At 38.8% G+C, this 19,340-nt stretch overlaps 1 protein-coding gene and 2 gene segments (V, D, J or C); 2 read left to right on the top strand and 1 right to left on the bottom strand.

Moving 5' to 3' along the window:
• Nucleotides 1–592: 592 nt before the first annotated feature.
• Nucleotides 593–1,777, bottom strand: si:dkey-204f11.3 (uncharacterized protein LOC100034401 homolog). Its single transcript, XM_057347243.1, has 2 exons — nucleotides 1,321–1,777; nucleotides 593–1,103 (listed from the first exon to the last, which is right to left on the bottom strand). The coding sequence occupies exons 1-2, from the start codon at nucleotides 1,609–1,611 to the stop codon at nucleotides 963–965; spliced, it is 432 nt and encodes a 143-aa protein (XP_057203226.1). The 5' UTR covers nucleotides 1,612–1,777; the 3' UTR covers nucleotides 593–962.
• A 1,151-nt stretch (nucleotides 1,778–2,928) lies between these two features.
• LOC130561681 (Ig heavy chain V region 914-like) lies at nucleotides 2,929–3,461 on the top strand. The segment is given in 2 exon segments: nucleotides 2,929–2,974; nucleotides 3,061–3,461. Coding segments are annotated over 2 exon segments (363 nt in total).
• Nucleotides 3,462–5,573: 2,112 nt separating this feature from the next.
• On the top strand, nucleotides 5,574–9,239 carry LOC130561284 (Ig heavy chain V region 186-1-like). The segment is given in 4 exon segments: nucleotides 5,574–5,616; nucleotides 5,706–5,879; nucleotides 8,028–8,104; nucleotides 8,861–9,239. Coding segments are annotated over 4 exon segments (531 nt in total).
• The last annotated feature ends 10,101 nt before the right edge of the window (nucleotides 9,240–19,340 follow it).

Raw genomic sequence — 19,340 nt, 5'->3', positions numbered from 1 at the left:
GACTATAAATGTGCAACGCAGCTAAGTGATGATAGATTAACATTGAAACTCACAAGATGCAGAATATACTGTTTTTACTTTTGTTCTGCCTAAAGTGTGAGTTCTTATGGATACTTTTTTAAAATCTGAATAAATGTTTTCAAAATTTAAGATTAATTCAACTTTTTATTGCAGGTATAACATGTAAAAAAATGGAGTCTATAGAAAGCACAGTTCAAAAAAGACCTGGTGAAACTCTGAGCCTATCCTGTCATGGATCTGGATTCAGCTTTGGCTGCTGCTTTATGCACTGGGTTAGACAGCAAGCTGGAAAACCACTCGTGTGGATGGGTCTTGCCTATAGTAGTGGAACACAATATAAAGCAGATTCTTTGAAGGGGAGACTTGAAATCACCAGAGATGATTCAAAAAGCTTTGTATATATGAAACTGTCAGGGCTGACACAGCCGTGTATTACTGTGCAAAAGCCCCTGTGAGGCTGAACAAAAACCATGCTGGACTAAGGCCTTTGTTCATTTTTACAGGTGGCAGTATTGTACAGAACTTTTTGTATTTCATGCATCACAGAAAGTAAAATACAAATTGAAGGTCAACAATTTATAATTGTTTTTTTACTATTTAAATAATTGTTTTCTGTTCTCTGAAAAAATAACATTGACATATGCAATAATGCACACCTAATGTTACTTTAACTTTGTACTGCTTCTCTGGAGTCTTATCTCACAACAAGAGTGTTTGGAAGGACTTATTTTCATAATTCAGACATTACCGCTTAGAACAGGCATTGCAGTATAATGTAATAGTACGGTTAATGTACAGTAATTAATAATTCAACAGCAAAATGATTTAATAATATTCACAACAATATACTCTGCCGCTGCACTACTCTTATTTGCTGGTGTGTTTTATTGTGCTGGATGAATTTAAAAATATTAAAAGTTATCAATAAGATCGAATAACGGCTATCTGATAATGCCAAGGAAAACTGCAAAAATAATGATGCAGATGATCGTCCCAATGATGGCAAAAATATTGGCAGTCAGAGCACAGCATCCGAACCTTCTGGCACCAGCAACATCTCTCCTAATCTTGCGATTTATTGCCTGTGAATACACAAATGCAAATTTTCACAATGACTGTTCAGCTAAATGGCATTTTATCATTACATGAAAAAAATTATGGTAACTGAATTCATTAGTGGGTGCAGATAATTTTTTTCTCTAGACATTTACTGTATACAGTATCTGAGGATTATCTAGAAATAAAACAAAACAAATAGTTCAGGTCTTTAATATCATTTTTAAGGTTACTATTTTTTACCTTCAACGAGCATATTAGTGCAGATGTACCCAGAAACATGAAGTTGCAGAAGGTGACGGTGTAAACAGAGCACCGTATGTAGTCATTCACCTTTACTTTGACTAGGCGAGCTTTGCCCTGTTGCAGGACTCGGCGGTTCGCGTTTTTATTTGTTCTGCGAGCCCTATCCTCAGTCTCAAATTCCACATCCAGAATTTCAATTTCTGCCATCTCCATTTCAGCCATCTCCATTCCTGGAATTTCAAATTCTTGAATTTCAATATCCGGAATTTCAACCACAAAACCTTCCATTTTCAGACTTCAATGAGCAGTAGAATTATTTCCTAGGATTAATGACAAGTAGACAAAATGTATGTCACAGAAAGTTCTTATTGTATTCATATCTGACTTACTTTTATAAGTGAATGGACAGGAAACCACAGCCCAAACCCATAATGGTCTCTGAAACCTGTCATGTGTTCAATAACCTCTTCAAGGACCTTAGTACATACTTACTGACCTGTTTTGTAGTAAACAATATATGCACACAACAAAGGTTCCTACTGCAATGTAATCCAAATGCATGTATTTAAACAATAGTGGAAAAAGAATAAATTATTGACTCTTTATGTTCCGTACCTATAATTAATCTTTAAACAAAGTGTAGAACCATCAGTGTCTTTTACCATCATGTGTATTTTACCCCTATAGTTTTTCTCTGTTGCTGTGGTACACTTCTCAGATCACAATTGAAAATTTAAAAACCGCTGTTTAACCTCCATGTCAACTAATCACTTGTGCACATTATGAAAGCAATTTTTGAACAAACTGCTAATGCTTTGGTACATTCGTGCATTTGATTATGTACTGGCTGCTCTTTCCTACATAATCAGTTGTTTATGTAATGTTCATCAAAATATGTTACACTGGTTCTCTCTTAAATAGACTTTCCCCCAAAATGTATTATCACCTATTAGTCGTTAAATGCAAACTGGTTGACATGTTTTCTATACATTTCAAATCTAGTTTTATAGAGCCATTGTTAGATCCAACTATGACTTGCGATTCAACTTATGACTCATTCCCTTCTACTCAGCATAGAGGTACAAGGTCTATGCCTGCAGAGGCTTTAAAAGACATTGCAAAAGACTTTATGTTTCTGCATCGCAAGAAAAGATTTATAAAGTGGCCTGACAGCCCGGGACATCAGGTGGTGTCAAAAAGACTGCACTTTGTTTTCTCTGTGTCCTGTTTAATTTTGTAGTTTTTTCCCCTTGTGCTGTAATATTTTTGTTTCGCAATGATGTTGTAATTTTGACAGTAAAAGGTTAAATGCGAATCCTGTCCAATCACTTGTGATCAATATTCACATACAGTAATGTGTATCCTGTATACTGTTGAAATACAGAAAAACCCATGTACATTTGTCATGGTCATTAAAACGGTCTTGTAAATTTGCAAGTGTTAAGGATGATTTAAGAAATTAAACCAACTAAGAAAAACTGTAGCGTTGGGTTATGTATGCCTTTAGATACAGTAACAGTGCTCTATGCAAATTTTTTATTTCCTCCTTGGTGTGAAAGAGTGGTATATAAACAGATCACCCTAGCTCAGCTTAAGTTTTAAGTCATGTTTTGGTCACATTTTTTTATGCTGCTGCTAGCAGCTGTCCCATGTAAGTCTCGCTTGCTACATCACTTTGAAATTAGTAAAACTAAAATGTGTTTTAATGTTTTATTTACAAAGTCATTTTTTTACCAGGTGTTCACTGTGTTGAACTGACTCAGCCTGCATCCAGTGTTGTCAGGCCTGGTGAGGCTTTGACTCTGTCCTGTAAGGTTTCTGGATATTCACTGACTGACAGCAGCTACTGCTCTAACTGGATTCGACAGGCTGCAGGAAAACCTCTGGAATGGGTTGGAAGGATTTGTTATGATGGTAGCACATACTACAGTGATAAACTGAAAAGCACATTTCAAGTTACTAGAGACATTTCAAGCAACACAGTGACTCTACAAGGACAGAATATGATGATTGAGGACACAGCTGTGTATTACTGTGCCCGAGAGTCACAGTGATCTAAACCACAAGCACGTCTGTTCAAAAACATTTCTTACATACAGTTCCATTCTAATATAATTCTCATACGTTCATATTTTTTATCTATTTGGTGGGCAAGTGTGTGGTCTAACATTAATGTTTTTAGCCCATCAAACCATCAAACGCATTGTACAGATGATTTGCACTGTTAAACATCAGGATGTAAACTGGTAACATATCACCAATGGCAACCCTTAACAAAATACTTAGTAGCACCAGGATTATCAATACCCCGAAAGAGAACCATTTCTGTACTACTATCAAACACTTCCTGCTTTGTTTATAGACTTGTCCTACATAAGATCAAACTAAGCAGGAAACCCACATTTCATTGGTGTTTGTGGATATGTAGATGGCTTTCTCTCTATATGTTAAAAATAATAATGTGATAACACGGGAAATTATAGACTTCATTCTGAATACACCTTGCAGGTATAAAAGAAAAATAAAAGTGTGCGAAACCAATGTGCAGTAGTGGTATAACAATATGAAAATCATCATGTGTGGGTTGTGATCGCACGTTGAGCTGCGTAAGTAAACACAAGTACTGCTAACAATCAAAACCAAGCCACACATCAGACACACACACGCACACACACGCACACACACACACGCACGCACGCACGCACGCACGCGCGCACACACACACACACACACACACACACACACACACACACGCGCACACACACAATTTGGTAAATGTTGGATTGCATTGTTGTTGGGTGAATTATCATGTTAAAACATTTTATCCTTTTTCTAGACTTCTTTAACCATATGGTACAAAAATGTATGATTTAGAAAATTGTGGATTTACGTCAACAAATTAGTGTAGCACAATTATCAAATTGAAACAAACATTTAGTGGAATCTAGGTGGATAGTCGGTAAAGTAATACATCTTTTTAAAAATCTTGAACGAGATATTTACACTGACTTACAATCATAACTTTAATCTTTGATGTAATGTTACAGTTCTGTTAATGTTACAATAGGGGACGCTGTCTCCCTTCATAAACATTTTCTCGCTTCTCATTTTGGAATCAGCAGAATTACAAATGGCAGCTTCTGTTTTTTTCATATTATTAACTTGCTGATGATGTCACTTGTTCTTTACCAACAATCCAACAATTAATAGCCTACTAACAAATGGCAACTTCTGTTTTGATTTCATATTACTGCCTGGAGTAAAGACAAGCAGTAAAAATCCCATACCTGTTCCATTCTGTGAAGTCAGTAATAAACCAACTATAAAGTATTCCAAGGTTACTGGATTATTACAATATAATGCCCTTGTATTTTGATCATAAATTGTTAGACTTTAGGCATGTTAATAGAAATAATAAAAAGGTGTTTATGTAAATTGTCTGTTCCATATGCAAACATGGGCAGGAGTCAGTTTATTTACATTCCTCTGATCACAAGAGAGAGGGAAGAACATATGCATATTCAGTAAAACTCTCATCATGATCTCTCCACTTGTAGTGTTGCTTTTAGCAGGTTTGAACTGTAAGTTGATTTTCTTATAATTGCTGCACATTTTTTTTAAATGCGTGTAAACATAAATCTGAAAGCCCTTTTATTATTATGTTTTCAACAGGTATTCAATCATTTTAACTTTCTCAGCGTGAGTTTTAATCTGTATGACCTGATGGCTCTCTGAGTATCATCTGTAAAGTCTCTTATTCACTTACTGACTATAGTACAGCCTGGATCCGCCAACCTGCAGTTTTGTAAGTTTACGGTTGAAAAACAGACACAGGATGCACCTGCTCTTTCATATGAGATCACATGTTTCTCTGTTTCTGTCTCCTCTTCTGTGGTCGCCCCGTTTGATTCAGTTATGAAGCAACATTCACACATATACTTCTTATTCTCTATTTATTATATTATCTAGTTGACACAGTAAACTGCATGGCTGTTTGTGAGCAGACATATGCACAGCTAACCAACAAATCAAATAAAAAAATAAAACCATATTTTTGGTATCCCATTTGCAGAGAATTCAAAATTAGACACATACTGTGGTAGGGAATGGAAAGATTGTTGTATTGTTGTTTGTAGTTTGGCCTCTCAAGTCATAAATGCACCCTGTGACGTCCCAATGCAAATCCAAACAGTCATGTGTGTTTGATATTTATGTGCCTTTGACCTGATCTGTACGTCAGCATTTCCAAGATGAGGAACACACTCTGCCTGCTGCTCTCGCTCAGCCTAAACTGTGAGTTTAACTGCAAACACATTTCATAGTTCTACATAAATATACTACAAATCAATCAAACAGACCTTTTCAATTTCCTATTTTTTTAGGTATAAATGGTCAAAGTATGGAGTCCATTGAAAGCACAGTTCAGAAGATGCCTGGAGATACTTTGATTCTTTCCTGTCGTGGATCTGGATTCAGCTTTGACTGCTGTAGCATGCACTGGATCAGACAGCAGGATGGAAAACCACTCGTGTGGATGGGACGTGTTCATCCTAATGGTCAAGGCCATGATTACTCCAAATCCTTTGAAGGGCGAATTGAAATCACCAGAGATAATTCAAAGATTATGACATACCTGAAACTGTCAGGACTGACAGCAGAGGATACAGTCATGTATTACTGTGCAAAACAAGCACATCAACACAAAACACTTGTAGGGGTTAACAAAAACTATTTTGAAAAGACTGATGCATTTGATATCTTGCTGCTAGAGGTCAACAGGTGGCAGCAAAGTATGATAAGAAAATTAACATGCTAACATCTTCCCATAAACCATATTGTTGTTTTACACATATGCATTACATATACAATTATTTTTGTTAGATGGCATACCTACCTCATTTTATGGCAAAAAAGCCAAATTTTCTCCAACAACCCAGGGAACCAGGAGAATAGCCAGGATACACAAAATACTTCCTGTTTTAATTAGTTTGCCCAATATCATGACCACCTGGGTTTGATTTATTCATGCTTGTCACCCTATTTTCTGTGGTTGTTTGTCAATTTTTATGTTTCCCCTCATGAAATCCTTTTACATGAAATACTTTCTTACATGTAACATCAAAGGAATGTTCTGGGTCAGGTTTACATCATTTGTGGAATGTATTTTGGCTATCAGTTACCATTGAAAATAATGTCTGCTCTCATTTAACCTTATTTAACTTGAATGTTATTTGATTCTTGTCACAGTGTTTTATAAATAAATTAAATTATTTGATAGAATAAACTACTGTAGCCTACAATTTAGGAAGTTTGGCTTATGTTCATCATCACAGTGTTCTTGTTTTATTCTGCAAATTCATAATGGGAACTTTGAGAATAATGTACCCTAATCTATTTCACGCAACTTATTTTAATACATGAAAAATATACTCAATCTAAAGAAAGATGAGGCAATGATGTCATGCAATACGTTATATTTTCAATCTGTTGTTTTAATTTTTGTTTTAATGACATAATAATTGTGCACTAAGGAGCTCAAAATGCAAATCTAAGGTCTGGTTGCCCTATCCAGTATAAATGTGCTCCTCAGGTGGATCTGGGGGAACTTTAGCACCTCCAGAATGAAGAGAACACTCTTCTTGTTCATTGTACTCTGCTGGAGACTCTTATGTGAGTTTCTCAATGTTACATTCTTCTAACTCTGAACACTTCGTTTGTTAATCTTCTTTTTATTTGTGTGTTTAGTTGCTTTTTACTCTTCCCCTTTCATTTTGGTTATTTTTTCTGTTTATTAGGTGTCCAGTGTCAGAGTTTGGAGTCCTTTCCTAAATCTCCAGTACTTCAAAAGATTGGAGAAACTCTAAGCATCTCATGTAGGGCTGTAGGATACAATTTTGGTAATTATGGAATGAGCTGGATACGACAAGCTACTGGAAAGCCCTTAAAATGGATTGGGCATATCGACACTTCCAATGGACAGACATGGTATGAGAAAAGTGTTGAGGGAAGAATAGAAATAACAAAAGACAACAGCAAAGGTGTTTCGTATCTGAAACTTTCTGGTCTGACAGCAGAGGATTCTGCTGTGTATTACTGTGCTCGATGAACACTGTGATACTTTGAGTGTTACAGATATACAGAAACCTAAAGCAATTTGACTGACAATGTTGCATATGCACTCCCCATTCGAGAGGTGGCAGCACAGAACATCAAAACAACAATGAGGACACTAACACTGAGTGGACGGTCTAAATTAATTGAAAATAGCTTGATGGACATTTCAAGTACAAAAATATTTGCATTGTTAATAATTATTTCAGTTGAAGTTCATTTTATTTGTATTTCATTTTACTTCAAAATTTTCTTTTGATTTATTTAAATGCAATTTTATTATTTAATTGAGAAATCGATCATTAAGAAGGTGATGAGTAGAGAATGGGGAGTGTTTGTATGACTGGAAACTTTGCACTGTGACACTCAGATACAATGAGGGGTTGTATGCAAATATTCCTCCCCATGAGTTTAAAACACGAGTCAATATAAACAGTTTGATCTTGAGAACCTAATTTCCTCTCGAATCATGTTGTACTCATATCTATTTTTGCTGCTGTCAGCAGTGCTGACTTGTAAGTACTAATATCTAGACATAAATAAGATTTTTACAATGCTTTTCTAAACGATTCATCATTTAATATTTTTACCAGGTGTTCACTGTGTTGAACTGACTCAGCCTGCATCCAGTGTTGTCAGGCCTGGTGAGGCTTTGACTCTGTCCTGTAAGGTGTCTGGATTAGGGTTGTCACGGTACCATAAACATGTCTTACGATACTATACCAGCAGAAGTATCTCGATACCAAGTAGTATCACGATGCTGTGCCATATAATTCAAATCTATACAAAAAACACATATTTATATTAAACATTTTGTATTTACTATAGTAAACTGTATTATACTTTGCACTAGAATATGTTGTTGTAGTAACTGTAGTAATTGGATAAATTGTAGCAAATACATTTACATTTAGTCATTTGTAAGTACTATAAATACTGTAGTATACTTAAATATTTACTATGGTAAGACTCAAAAACACTAGTATCTATGAGTTTTAGTAGTTTACTGTAGTAAATACTAAAGTACACTACATCATTTTTCACGTAGGAACTAATTCAAATGTTGGACAAATGTAATTGATACAACAGTCTTTATAAAGGGAAATATTAGGCTTACTTTAAATGCAGAACTAAAACGGCCAGTAGGTGGCGTCAATTTTCCACTGAGTTAGTGAATCATTTAACCAACTCGTTCAAATCGCCAATTTGAATCATTAACTCGTCAGAGACATTCAAAACACACATTCAATTTGGAGATAAACACCGCAAAAAGGCAGATATAGATGTAAAAAGGCAAATAAATATTAATGCGCATATGCAACATTAACTACGGTACTACCGTTTCAAAAATAGAGAGGCATCGCGGGTATTTTGAAGCTTTAGCATCGTGATGCTACCGTAGCACCGGTACACCGTGCAACCCTAGTCTGGATATTCACTGACTGACAGCAGCTACTGCTCTCACTGGATACGACAGTCTGCTGGAAAACCTCTGGAATGGATTGGATGGATTTGTAGTAGTGGTAGCACACAAATCAGTGAAAAACTGAAAAGCACATTTCAAATTACCAGAGACACATCCAGCAACACATTGACTCTACAAGGACAGAATATGAGGACTGAAGACACAGCTGTGTATTACTGTGCCAGACAGTCACTGTGATGTAAACCACAAGCACTTCTGTTCAAAAACATCTCAAATAATGTTAACTGAATGAATACAATGTTGACAGGGTATAGCTAGCTAATTTTACATTTAAGAGGTGGTAGCACAGAGCAACAAATACAGCAAAGACACTGTTGCACTTTATCTAAACTCATTTTTTAAACATGTATGTAATATTTAATCAGTGCCTCATAATGACTAAAACTTGAAAAGAGTGCTCTAAGCAGTTACAGCAACTGATATAGACACATCTCTAGAATTTCTACATTATGCATAATAATATATAAAAGATAAAAAATACTTTTGCATTTAGTTAAAGTCAAGTCAAGTCAAGCTTTATTTATAAAGCACTTTTTAGAACAACAAGTGTTTACCAAAGTGCTGTTAAAAAGTTCGTAAGTAAGATAAGAGTAAAATAGAATAAAATGAAATAAAAATAGCAGCTCTCACACTGAGTTAAACGCCAAGCTATAAAATAGGTTTTAAACTGGACTTAAAAATAGTGAGTGTTTGGGCCTTTCTAACATGTAAAGGCAGATTATTCCAAAGTTTAGGCCCCGCCACTGCAAATGCACGGTCACCCCTATTCTTTAGTCTTGCACGGGGGACAATTAACAGTGAAAGGTGGGCGGACCTAAGTCCCCTCGACGGAGCATATGGCTGTACTAATTCTTTCAGGTATGATGGCGCCAGGCCATTTAATGATTTAAAAACTAGAATAAGAATCTTAAAATCAATTCTGAACCTAACAGGAAGCCAATGAAGAGAGGCCAAAATGGGAGTAATATGTTCCAACTTTCGTGTTCACGTTTGCAAACGGGCTGGAGCATTCTGAACCAACTGCAGTCTGGTGAGGGAGGCCTGGTTAATGCCTACATACAGTCCATTGCAGTAGTCAAGACGGGACGAAATAAAAATGCATATATTCCTTTCAAAATCTTTAAGAGATAGAAAAGATTTAACCTTAGAAAGTTGCCTCAGCTGGAAAAAACTAGATTTAATTACTAGATTAATCTGTTTGTCCATTTTAAAATCATTATCCATTAAAACACCCAAGTTTTTTTACCTTCACAAATGGTTTTAAAACACCCAAGTCTAGGTCAGGAGCCCCACAGATGCCCCCTGGTTAAAGCAGTATAACTTTGAGTATATTTTCAGTATAACAGTATAAATTTGAGAAAATGTACAGTCATCCAGGCTTAAAGGGGGTATGCAACGGTGTTTCATGCATTCTGACTTATTTACAATGTTAAACATGCTGTCTTCTCATGCTTGACATGGTCAACTTGTCAAAAAACGAATTGGACGTATGATGTAGCATTTCTGTGCTCAATACACTCCCACAGCGTTCGTATAGGTTTCGGAAAGTTTTTTTTCGAACATGAAAATCCATTTCGTAGCAACTTTTCTTAGTCCCTTACTGAGTAATTCTCGGCAACGTGGAAGAAATAGCCCGCCCACGCATCCACCTATGAGGGAGTCCCTCTTACCATCAAGATTGGCTGCGCTGTGGGCCTGCAGCTGGAGCTTGTTACTCTTGCGATAGTGAGAGGTGTGTGTTTGTTTGTTCACGGCATTTTAGTGTTGGATGTTATATAAACGGTGGATATAACGCTAGATTTGGAGATGATAGATGGAGCGGTCCCAGCGCTAAAAGATGCCGGACATGAACCGCACACGGTAAGTGAAACTGAGTCATATATCTGTGTTTTGTTGGCAATGGGTGCACACGTGCTTTAGTTCCCCTCCCCTCCCCTTCCGCATGCGTCATATGTTTTTGGAAATAATCGTACGGCTGCATCTGTCTTTTATAAACGTGATCAAACTAAAGACTATACGGATATTTAAAGGGTGCGATACTATTCTGTAAGGACTCAAGATTAACATGAGATATGCAGAAACGGTTAGAGTTATGGTCACTTTAAATATGTAACTCTCATGTAACACTTACTTATGTAAAAATTACAATATATACATTTCAATTCGTTTAAAAGTAATTCATTTTTCATTTGTGCTACGGTGACATTTTGAAGATGTGAAAAAAGAGACAGACAGTCTATTGACAGTCGTTCCAGTTGGTGTGTTTGACCATGGACATCCAAAATTGAGGACTGCGGGTGTGAAACAGGCATGGGAAACACTATTCTATAATACGTTTAATATTTAGGTGGCCAAGGTCAGAGGTCAAAGGCCAGATGTGCATGTCCTGTGTCATTTAATAAATAATATATGTTTGTGTTGTGTTTGTAATTGAAAGCAATTGTTGCAAATGCATTCAATAGGCCTATGTTGTGTAATATGTGCACAAATGAGTAATCGAGTTAAGAGCCAGCGGTGGATGACACAGTGTGGATGACATTCTTTTCCCTTTATTTTTTCATACAAAATTACGGTCTAAATGAGTGTACCCCACCAAGCTTCTGTTATATGCATGAGCCACATCCAGTTGGTCGAGGTGGTGGTGTCGCAACAATCTTTAGAGACTTTCTTACTATAACTCAGAGAACAGAGCATAAATTTAAATCATTTGAAGTGCTTGCGTTGAACATAATTGTTCCAAACGAAAGTAAAAAACCATTGCTTTCTTTTACGTTGGCTACTGTGTATAGACCCCCTGGTCCTTACACTGATTTTCTGAAAGAGTTCGCAGACTTCTTATCGGACCTATTGGTTAACGTTGATAAAGTACTAATTGTCGGAGATTTTAATATCCACGTAGATAGTGCTAACTATGCATTTGCAGAGGCGTTTACAGAGATACTACACTCTTTTTGTCATGAATCTCAGCTATGGACTATGGCAGGAAAGAACCCAATTGCAGGCAGCGGGAGTACAGGGAGAACAAAATACTTTATTTTAACAATAAACAAAACAAAAACCCGCGATGGGGTGAAAACAAGAACAAGATAACAATAAGGCAATGGAGACGTAAACTAACTAAACACTAGACTCACATAGACTTGACAAGGACTAAACTAAACTAAACACTTACTACAACAGACGAAACAGCAACAAGAGGTACAGGCATTACGGGGAACGAAGAACGCACACCATACACATACAATGACCGACACAGGACAATGAAACATGAGGGTATTATATAGGGTAAGACAAACGAGGGATAACGACACAGGGCAGGTGTGGGTAATGAAACACTCAGGGAAGGATAACAAGGAAACGAGATGGCGGGAACAGAGACGAGACACTGGAGAGAACGTATATTATTGTCAAAAGGACAATAATATGTTTCTCTCCACACATAACCAAAGGCTTTGTCATGACTCTGCTACAGGACCAAGAAAAACATGACTAAATGAAGCAGAGCCATGACAGAAGCCCCCCCTTTAATGAGCACCTCCAGGTGCTCACCAAGGGGTAGACGGACGAGACAAGACCGACTGAGACAGTGACAAAAACCAGACAAACATGGTGAACAAGACAAGGGGCAGACAAGACAACAAGACTAAGGGATTGGGGTGACTTAACAAAAATAACAAACAAGGGAGGGGGGGAGGGGCCAAACACTGGCTCATGGGAGGCAGTCCATGGGGGAGGGGAGAAGGGGGAACAGTCAGTCCCCGGCTGCGCTCGAGGGCGCGGAGTCCTGGGGGACTTAGGAGGAGTCCTGGGGGGGACAGTCTTTGACCCTGGGGGTTCCCCGGGCCAGCTTGGGGCCGGACTGGACGGGCTGACGCCGGCTGGACAGGGCTTGACGCCGGCTGGAAGGCCGGCTGGACAGGGCTTGACGCCGGCTGGAAGGCCGGCTGGACAGGGCTTGACGCCGGCTGGAAGGCCGGCTGGACAGGGCTTGACGCCGGCTGGAAGGCCGGCTGGACAGGGCTTGACGCCGGCTGGAAGGCCGGCTGGACAGGGCTTGACGCCGGCTGGACCACCGGACTGGACGCCGGCTGGATCACCGGACTGGACGCGGCTGACCGGCTGGACACGGCTGGACACAGACTGACAGACACAGCTGACCACGGACGCCGGCTGCACGGACTGGACGCCGGCCACAGGACTGGACGACAATGGACCACTCGGACTGGACACCGGCTGCACCACCGGACTGGACGCCGGCTGCACCACCGGACTGGACGCCGGCTGCACCGGACTGGACGCCGGAGGACTCGGCACCCCGGACTGGACGCCGGCTGCACCGGATGGACGCCGGCTGCACCGGTGGAACCGAGTGCAGCGCTTCCCCCGTGACGCTCCTTCCTCCTTCTCCGCACCGCCGGGTCTGCAGCCATCTTTGGCGGACCCGTGGGGACCGGAGGTAGTTCAGCGTTGGGGGAACCCCCAGACGTCGTCCCCGAGTCCTTCCCTCCCCACTCGCCACGGTCGCCACCAGGAGAACCGGGAACCGTGGAGCTCCAGCCAGAGGGTACTGAGTCCCCCCGGGCAGCGGCAGCCAGGACGAGACCCCCCGGGACGCTCGACCGTGGAGCGGAAGTTCCAAATGGAACTCCACTCCCGGGATCATCCCGGTTGGCCACGTACCTGACCATATCCGCAAACCCGAGAGGAGCAGCAGCCTCTTCTCCGACGGTCTGAGGCGCCGGGTGAGGCAGCAGTTGAAGATTGTCTTCAACTCCGCTCACTGAACCCGGTCGCCTCTGCCACCGCCGAGAATGCTCTGGCGAACTCCCGGTCCCCATAACTCCCCTGGGAACCCCAGTAGCAAGTGGGCCAGGCCGGACGGGGGAGAAGACGCCTTGCCGTCCTTGGGAGCCGCCTGCTGGGTTCGATTCTGGTCGTCATTCTGTCATGGATCTCAGCTATGGACTATGGCAGGAAAGAACCCAATTGCAGGCAGCGGGAGTACAGGGAGAACAAAATACTTTATTTTAACAATAACCATAAAACAAAAACCCGCGATGGGGTGAAAACAAGAACAAGAAACAATAAGGCAATGGAGACGTAAACTAACTAAACACTAGACTCACATAGACTTGACAAGGACTAAACTAAACTAAACACTTACTACAACAGACGAAACAGCAACAAGAGGTACAGGCATTACGGGGAACGAAGAACGCACACCATACACATACAATGACCGACACAGGACAATGAAACATGAGGGTATTATATAGGGTAAGACAAACGAGGGATAACGACACAGGGCAGGTGTGGGTAATGAAACACTCAGGGAAGGATAACAAGAGAAACGAGATGGCGGGAAAAGAGACGAGACACTGGAGAGAACGTATATTATTGTCAAAAGGACAATAAGCAGAATTATTGTCCAAAAGCGACTGCAGAAATCAGCCGCTATAACTCGTTATCGACAGGGTAGAAAAATTACCTCGACTACTAAAGATAGTTTCGCAAAGCAGTTTGCCAGATCTGACTCCTTTAATAACCATACCAATAAATACAGAATCGCTCGATGACATGACCAGCAAATTGGGTGCACTATTTTTTCTAATACATTAGAAGCTGTCGCACCTATGAAGTCAAAAAAGATTAATGAGAAAAACGCAGCACCATGGTACAATAGCACCACTCGCGCCCTTAAAAGAGAAACACGTAAACTGGAGCGCAAATGGAAACAAACCCAATTAGAGGTCTTTAAAATTGCGTGGAAAGAGAGTGCAAACTGTTATAAAAAGGCACTAAAAGCAGCAAAGGCTGAGCACCTCCGTAACCTCATAGAAACTAACAAAAACAATCAAGGTTTTTATTTAGTACAGTTGCTAAAACAAATAAAAGACATCACCTAGACTGGTATATTCCGCACGCTACCTGTGGTACGCGCAATGATCATGATTTTTTTGTAAGATGACATGATTTTTTACAGAGAAAATGAAAACATACGAGACAAAATAGTAAAAACTCAACCTCCAAGTCTGTCCTATGAATTAGTACCAACCATCGCCCCAAAAGAAAGGCTACAGTGTTTTTCACCTATAAAACAGGAAGATTTAATTAAACTTATTGCAACATCTAAACCTACAACTTGCTTATTAGACCCCATACCAACTAAATTATTAAAAGAGTTATTACCCGTTGCAATTGAGCCCATTTATAACATTATCAACTCGTCAATTAATCTAGGCCATGTCCCAGGACCCTTTAAACTGGCCGTCATTAAGCCTCTTATCAAGAAACCAAACTTAGACCCCAATGAACTAGGAAACTATAGACCGATTTCAAATCTCCCTTACCTGTCTAAAATACTAGAAAAAGTAGTGTCCACTCAGTTGTGCTCTTTCTTACAAAATAATGACATACACGAAAAATTCCAGTCAGGCTTTAGACCGCATCATAGTACTGAAACTGCGCTCGTTAAAATTACAAACGACCTGCTTATAGCATCAGATAAAGGTAACATCTCACTCCTAGTCCTGCTTGACCTTAGTGCTGCGTTCGATACTGTAGACCATAAAATACTTCTAGATCGCTTACACAATTATACCGGTATTCAGGGACAGGCACTACAATGGTTCAGATCTTACTTATCAGACAGACATCAATTTGTCCATTTAAATGGGGAATCATCAAATCTAACGCAAGTAAATTATGGATTACCTCAGGGATCGGTTTTAGGACCCTTGCTATTCTCCATATACATGCTGCCCCTTGGAAACATTATTAGAAAACATGGATTAGCTCACTGTTATGCAGATGATACTCAGCTATATATCTCATCAAGACCAGATGATTCCTTCCACTATCCAAATTGGCAGAGTGCATCGAAGATATAAAACATTGGATGACTTGTAATTTCCTTCTTTAAATTCTAATAAAACAGAAATATTACTTATCGGACCAAAGACACGTGAGCAGAATATTTCGGATTATAACCTGCAAATTGAAGGCTGCACTGTTACTCCAACAAATACAGTTAAAGACCTGGCGTTATATTAGACAGCAACCTGTCATTTAAAAATCACATCTCAAATGTCACAAAAACAGCCTTCTTCCACCTTAGAAATGTTGCCAAATTCGAAATATTTTATGTGTGCTGACGCAGAAAAGCTTTTTCATGCATTTGTGACCTCAAGACTCGACTACTGTATGCACTACTTAGTGGTTGTCCTGCAGCATCAATAAACAAACTACAGTTAGTTCAGAATGCAGCTGCCAGAGTTCTAACCAGGTCCACATAACCCCAATGTTATCATCCCTTCACTGGTTACCCATTAAGTATCGTATTGACTTTAAAGTTTTTAAAGTTCTTTTAATTACTTATAAAGCCTTAAACGGTTTAGCCCCTAACTACAACAGAGCTTCTACCACACTACAACCCATCATGCTCTCTAAGATCTCAAAACTCCAGACTTTTGATAACACCTAGAATAACTAAATCCACCAAAGGGGGTAGAGCTTTCTCATACGTAGCTAAACTCTGGAATAGTCTTCCCGATACTATTCGAGGGTCAGACACACTCTCCCAATTTAAATCTTGATTAAAGACACATCTTTTCAGCCAAGCATTCACTTAATGCAAAATATGCTAAATAAACCACCGGGCGACTGCATTTATTAGATATTATTTACTAGAATGATCTTGCTTGTTGTATAAACACCATGCACTGTGCTGTGTTTGACCTTTTTTGTGTTTTTGAGTTTTTCTTATTTTGTCCTGTAAAGCTGCTTTGGAACAATGCACATTGTGAAAAGCGCTATATAAATAAAATTGAATTGAATTGACTTTTTCAAAACAGAAAATGAGTAAAGTGCTGTATGCAAATATGCCCCTCATACCCAGCCCTGCTTCATGCGTCAATATAAACAGAGTGATCTAAAGTAGCTCATCTTATCTCAAACCATGTTGTACTCATATCTGTTTTTACTGCTGTCAGCAGCGATGTCTTGTAAGTACTAATAGCTATGGGACTTTTTTCCCAAAATACTTTGCTAAATGATTCATCATTTAATATTTTTACCAGGTGTTCACTGTGTTGAACTGACTCAGCCTGCATCCAGTGTTGTCAGGCCTGGTGATGCTTTGACTCTGTCCTGTAAGGTGTCTGGATATTCACTGACTGACAGCAGCTACTGCTCTCACTGGATTCGACAGGCTGCAGGAAAACCTCTGGAATGGGTTGGATGTATTTGTGGTGATGGTAACACATATTACAGTGATAAGCTAAAAAGTAGATTTCAGGTTACTAGAGACACATCCAGCAACACATTAACTTTACAAGGACAGAATATGAGGACTGAGGACACAGCTTTGCATTACTGTGCCCGAGAGTCACAGTGATTTAAACCACAAGCACTTCTGTTCAAAAACACACATGAGAAGCACAACCCAAAGTTCAAAAGAAAGTACATAAGCCAGTCTCTTTTTTAACATGATTAATTTCTGAATTATTTTTTGTACATATTAGATGTTTGTAATATCTCACAGTTCTCACATCTGATCTTTTATTTGTAGAACTTACTTAAATGAGCAAAAAAGAATGTCTGAAAAGAATGTCGAAAAATGTATTAAACCAAGTGGCATTTGCAAATAAACAATGCTAAAACTGCTTTTCTCAGTACCAACCTCACACTGTATAAAGAACACTGTGAAATGCCAGCATTTACTTATTTTACAGTACAATATTGCTGTGAAACCTGCATACAATGTTTGTTAAGAAGCACTTTTGTTGGAGAGTTTTGCATTTCAGGATCTAACATCAGGCCGTGTCATTGTTTGCAGGTGAAGTCAGTTTAAGAAATCACAAAGATATTAATTTCAGATGTGTATGTCTGTGTGTGACTGACAGCATATCTTTGCAGTATTTTAGAGATAGTTTCTTCCTTCTACAGTTTACAGAGATTTTGCTTCAAACTTGAACTGTATAAAATGTGATTACAGATTCTGTTCATGGATTCTAATCCTGAATGCTATATGGGTTATTTAAAAACACTTTGGAACTGTCTCTTAATATAATCCAACCAGTTTTGTTATTCTGCTAATTTAATCTGTAGGCTATATGTAAATGTTCTGTTCCATATGTAAAGTGTGGGCATGAGTCAGTTTATGTACATGCCTGAGATCACTAGTGAGGAGGAACAGCTTCTAGTCATTAATACACCATGTTCACTGGAGCTTTAGTGTTGCTTCTGGCAAGTGTCAACTGTAAGTGTAGTATTCTTTTATTTGTTAATTTTTTAATATGATATAAAACGCTTATTTTCTCTTTCCTCTTGTGTATTATTCTCAACAGGTATTCATTCATATGAACTTTCTCAACCTGAGTCTTTGACTGTTCGACCTGATGGCTCTCTGACTATCAACTGTAAAGTCTCTTATTCAGTTACTAGCTATTTTACAGGCTGGATCCGTCAGCCTGCAGGAAAACCTCTGGAGTGGATTGGGCTGATCTGTAGTGTTGGATGCTTATTCTACAAGGATTCCTTAAAAACCAAGTTCAGCATCACCAGAGACACCTCTAATAATATAGTGACATTGAAGGGAAACAATATGCAAGCTCAAGACACAGCTGTGTATTATTGTGCCAGAGACCACATACCACTGTGACAGACTCTAACAGCATCCCTAGTAAAAAAACATTATACTCTAAAATACCTTAAGTTCCACTGATATGTGAAATGAAACAACAATAACTTACTATAATACTTTACACATTATCACAGCTGATACTGAAATTAAACAATAATTACCCTAAATATTAATAATTCAATAAGCACTACTACTAAAACAGCAGGTGGCAGTAATGCATCATTTTAGATTAGTTTAGTGTCAGTATGAAACCACAGATTGTGATTAATGTAATTTTTTTAATAGAATGGAAGATTTCGCTCGTTTCATGTTTAATTATTATTTTTTTTAAGTTTAATTGGCTTTGCCTAAATGTAAAGTGGACCTGAGGTGGTAGAGGGATACTCTAGAATTGTAGCAAGATTGATGCAAGTAGCATGTTTGCTAGTCTAGTGTTGTGATTGGTAGAATAAAGTGAACATTTTACAATACTGTATATAAAGAGTACATATAAGTATTTTAATAACAGTCTTTATAATATTGTAGTCAGCTACCCATTGCCAAAACAAACCACACACAATAGCACAACTGCAAATGATCACTTGTCGCAACAGACTCTTCTTTAAATTTATAAATGAATTTTGTACTGTGTTCTTGTTATTTGAATTCCCAGCTGTCTGTATGCAAATCTCCTGTTCCATATGTAAACAGTGGGCATGAGTCAGATTAAATACATTCCTCTGATTATTAGATGAGTGAGATACTTTTATTCTGTCAACCACACTGTAAAAAACAGCA

The sequence above is a fragment of the Triplophysa rosa genome, linkage group LG11 (assembly GCF_024868665.1).
Source record: "Triplophysa rosa linkage group LG11, Trosa_1v2, whole genome shotgun sequence".
NCBI classification, from domain to species: domain Eukaryota; kingdom Metazoa; phylum Chordata; class Actinopteri; order Cypriniformes; family Nemacheilidae; genus Triplophysa; species Triplophysa rosa.
Note: the sequence above shows the minus strand (reverse complement) of the source record. Positions and strands in the feature narration are given on the sequence as shown.

What these genes read in the sequence shown, in the direction of transcription:
- si:dkey-204f11.3 (XM_057347243.1), bottom strand. Translation starts at nt 1,611, where the DNA reads ATGGAAGGTTTTGTGGTTGAAATTCCGGATATTGAAATTCAAGAATTT. An exon ending in CACTAATATGCTCGTTGAAG is followed by an intron (nt 1,104 to 1,320) that starts GTAAAAAATAGT and finishes GTGTATTCACAG; the next exon opens with GCAATAAATCGCAAGATTAG.